This window comes from Limulus polyphemus, unplaced genomic scaffold (genome assembly GCF_000517525.1).
Source record: "Limulus polyphemus unplaced genomic scaffold, Limulus_polyphemus-2.1.2 Scaffold1429, whole genome shotgun sequence".
Classification (NCBI taxonomy): domain Eukaryota; kingdom Metazoa; phylum Arthropoda; class Merostomata; order Xiphosura; family Limulidae; genus Limulus; species Limulus polyphemus.
The window spans coordinates 90529-92786 of record NW_013667039.1 but is presented as its reverse complement, the minus strand read 5'-3'; the positions used below and the strand labels follow the sequence as shown (position 1 = coordinate 92786).

Genomic DNA, 2258 nt, shown 5'->3' with positions numbered 1-2258 from the left:
ATCAACAGTTTAGTAGTGTTGTTTGGGAAGTATTTTCATGTTACAGGATAATTACAATCTACAGGTTTATCAATGTGACATCAACAGTTTAGTAGTGTTGTTTGGGAAGTATTTTCATGTTACAGGATAATTCCAATCTACAGGTTTATCAATGTACATCAACAGTTTAGTAGTGTTGTTTGGGAAGTATTTTCATGTTACAGGATAATTACAATCTACAGGTTTATCAATGTGACATCAACAGTTTAGTAGTGTTGTTTGGGAAGTATTTTCATGTTAGAGGATAGTTCCAATCTACAGGTTTATCAATGTGACATCAACAGTTTAGTACTGTTGTTTGGGAAGTATTTTAATGTTACAGGATAGTTCCTATCTACAGGTTTATCAATGTGACATCAACAGTTTAGTACTGTTGTTTGGGAAGTATTTTCATGTTAGAGGATAGTTCCAATCTACAGGTTTATCAATGTACATCAACAGTTTAGTAGTGTTGTTTGGGATGTATTTTCATGTTATAGCAGAGTTACAGCTTACAGGTTTATGAATATGTGACATCAACAGATTCAGCAGGTATCGTTCTCAACACAAATTTTGTTATCATAAAAATAATCCAAGACACATTTCACACTTAATAATTAAGTGTGAAATGTTGTAACCAAAAATATTTAAAAAATGCAGAGATTCAAATAGTAGGTTCAGAAAATATGTGTAGAAACATCCTATCAGTAAATAAATAAATCCTATATATAATAAAAAAGTGTAAATAATTTGAGTAATAAAAGGACTACAGCTTATTGCATCCTTAAAACTGGATGCCACAAAATGACTAACACAAAGTTTTGGCATAAAAGATTATAATAGTTTTAACTTAGTGTTCTTAAGTTTCTGCTTTCATACTACAGCAGATAATACATTTACTTCCACAACTCCGTGCTTAAAACAACTGATAAACTTCCATATACTTTGAAACTATTGGAAAGAAACAAACCTCTATTCTTTTGTCCCTGAAGTAAATTTCGGCATCCCAGTGACCCTCAATCGTAGCCAGTGTCTCTTTACCCAGCTTTATTTTGCCTGTAACCAGGTTGCAGAGCTCTGGCCCACCTAGGAATGGCTATAGAGATATGTAAAAATGAAATATTTTCTCGCAGAGATAATTATTTATAACCCTTCTTTATCATGTGTATGTATCATACAAAACAAAAGCTCTCTTTCAAGAACTATGTTAAACAGAAATATTTTCCAACAGATACAGAGATGTGTTTATTACTACATACATAATATCATCATAAGAAACTTTATTGTTTATTACTAAATACGCACTATCATCATAAGAAACATTATTGTTTATTACTAAATACGCACTATCATCATAAGAAACTTTATTGTTTATTACTAAATACACACTATTATGATGATAGTGTGTACGTAGTAATAAACAATAAAGTTTCTTATGATGGTAGTGTATATGTAATAAACAATAAAGCTTCTTATGATGGTAGTGTGTATGTTGTAATAAACAATAAAGTTTCTTATGGTAGTGTATATGTAATAAACAATAAAGTTTCTTATGATGTGTATATGTAATAAACAATAAAGCTTCTTATGATGGTAGTGTGTATGTTGTAGTAAACAATAAAGTTTCTTATGATGGTAGTGTATATGTTGTAATAAACAATAAAGTTTCTTATGATGAGAAACTTTATTGTTTATTACTACATACACACTATCATCATAAGAAACTTTATTGTTTATTACTACATACACACTATCAGCATAAGAAACTTTATTGTTTATTACTACATATACACTATCATCATAAGAAACTTTATTGTTTATTACTACATACACACTATCATCATAAGAAACTTTATTGTTTATTACTACATACACACTATCATCATAAGAAACTTTATTGTTTATTACTACATACACACTATCATCATAAGAAACTTTATTGTTTATTACTACATACACACTATCAGCATAAGAAACTTTATTGTATTTCTTTGGTTTGCTGACCCATTCTGTTCTCACAAGCTTTGGTTAAGTGAAAATACAGTCCATGTAGAGGGTGTGATAAATAAAAGAATATATCAAGTCTTTGTGATATCAGAGATGTATTTCTCTAGCTATTTCTTCATTTTTTATTTATAAAACTGTGTGAAATTCATTAGTTAATAGCTTAAAATTATTGACACAGAGGTATTAAGAGAACTTTTTATGTATGAATTATTTATGACATAATTAAACTGTAC

The 2258-nt window shown here is 28.9% G+C and overlaps 1 protein-coding gene across 1 annotated transcript in view; it reads right to left on the bottom strand.

Annotated features, from left to right (window-relative positions):
• Nucleotides 1-2258, bottom strand: part of LOC106463519 (oxysterol-binding protein-related protein 8-like) — a 67815-nt gene that overhangs the window by 17841 nt on the left and 47716 nt on the right. The window contains exons 8-9 of the mRNA XM_022391041.1: nucleotides 971-1114; nucleotides 792-801 (exon numbers count right to left, since the gene is read on the bottom strand). Of these exons, the coding sequence (XP_022246749.1) occupies nucleotides 792-801; nucleotides 971-1114 (154 nt within the window). The remainder of the gene's footprint in view (nucleotides 1-791; nucleotides 802-970; nucleotides 1115-2258) is intronic.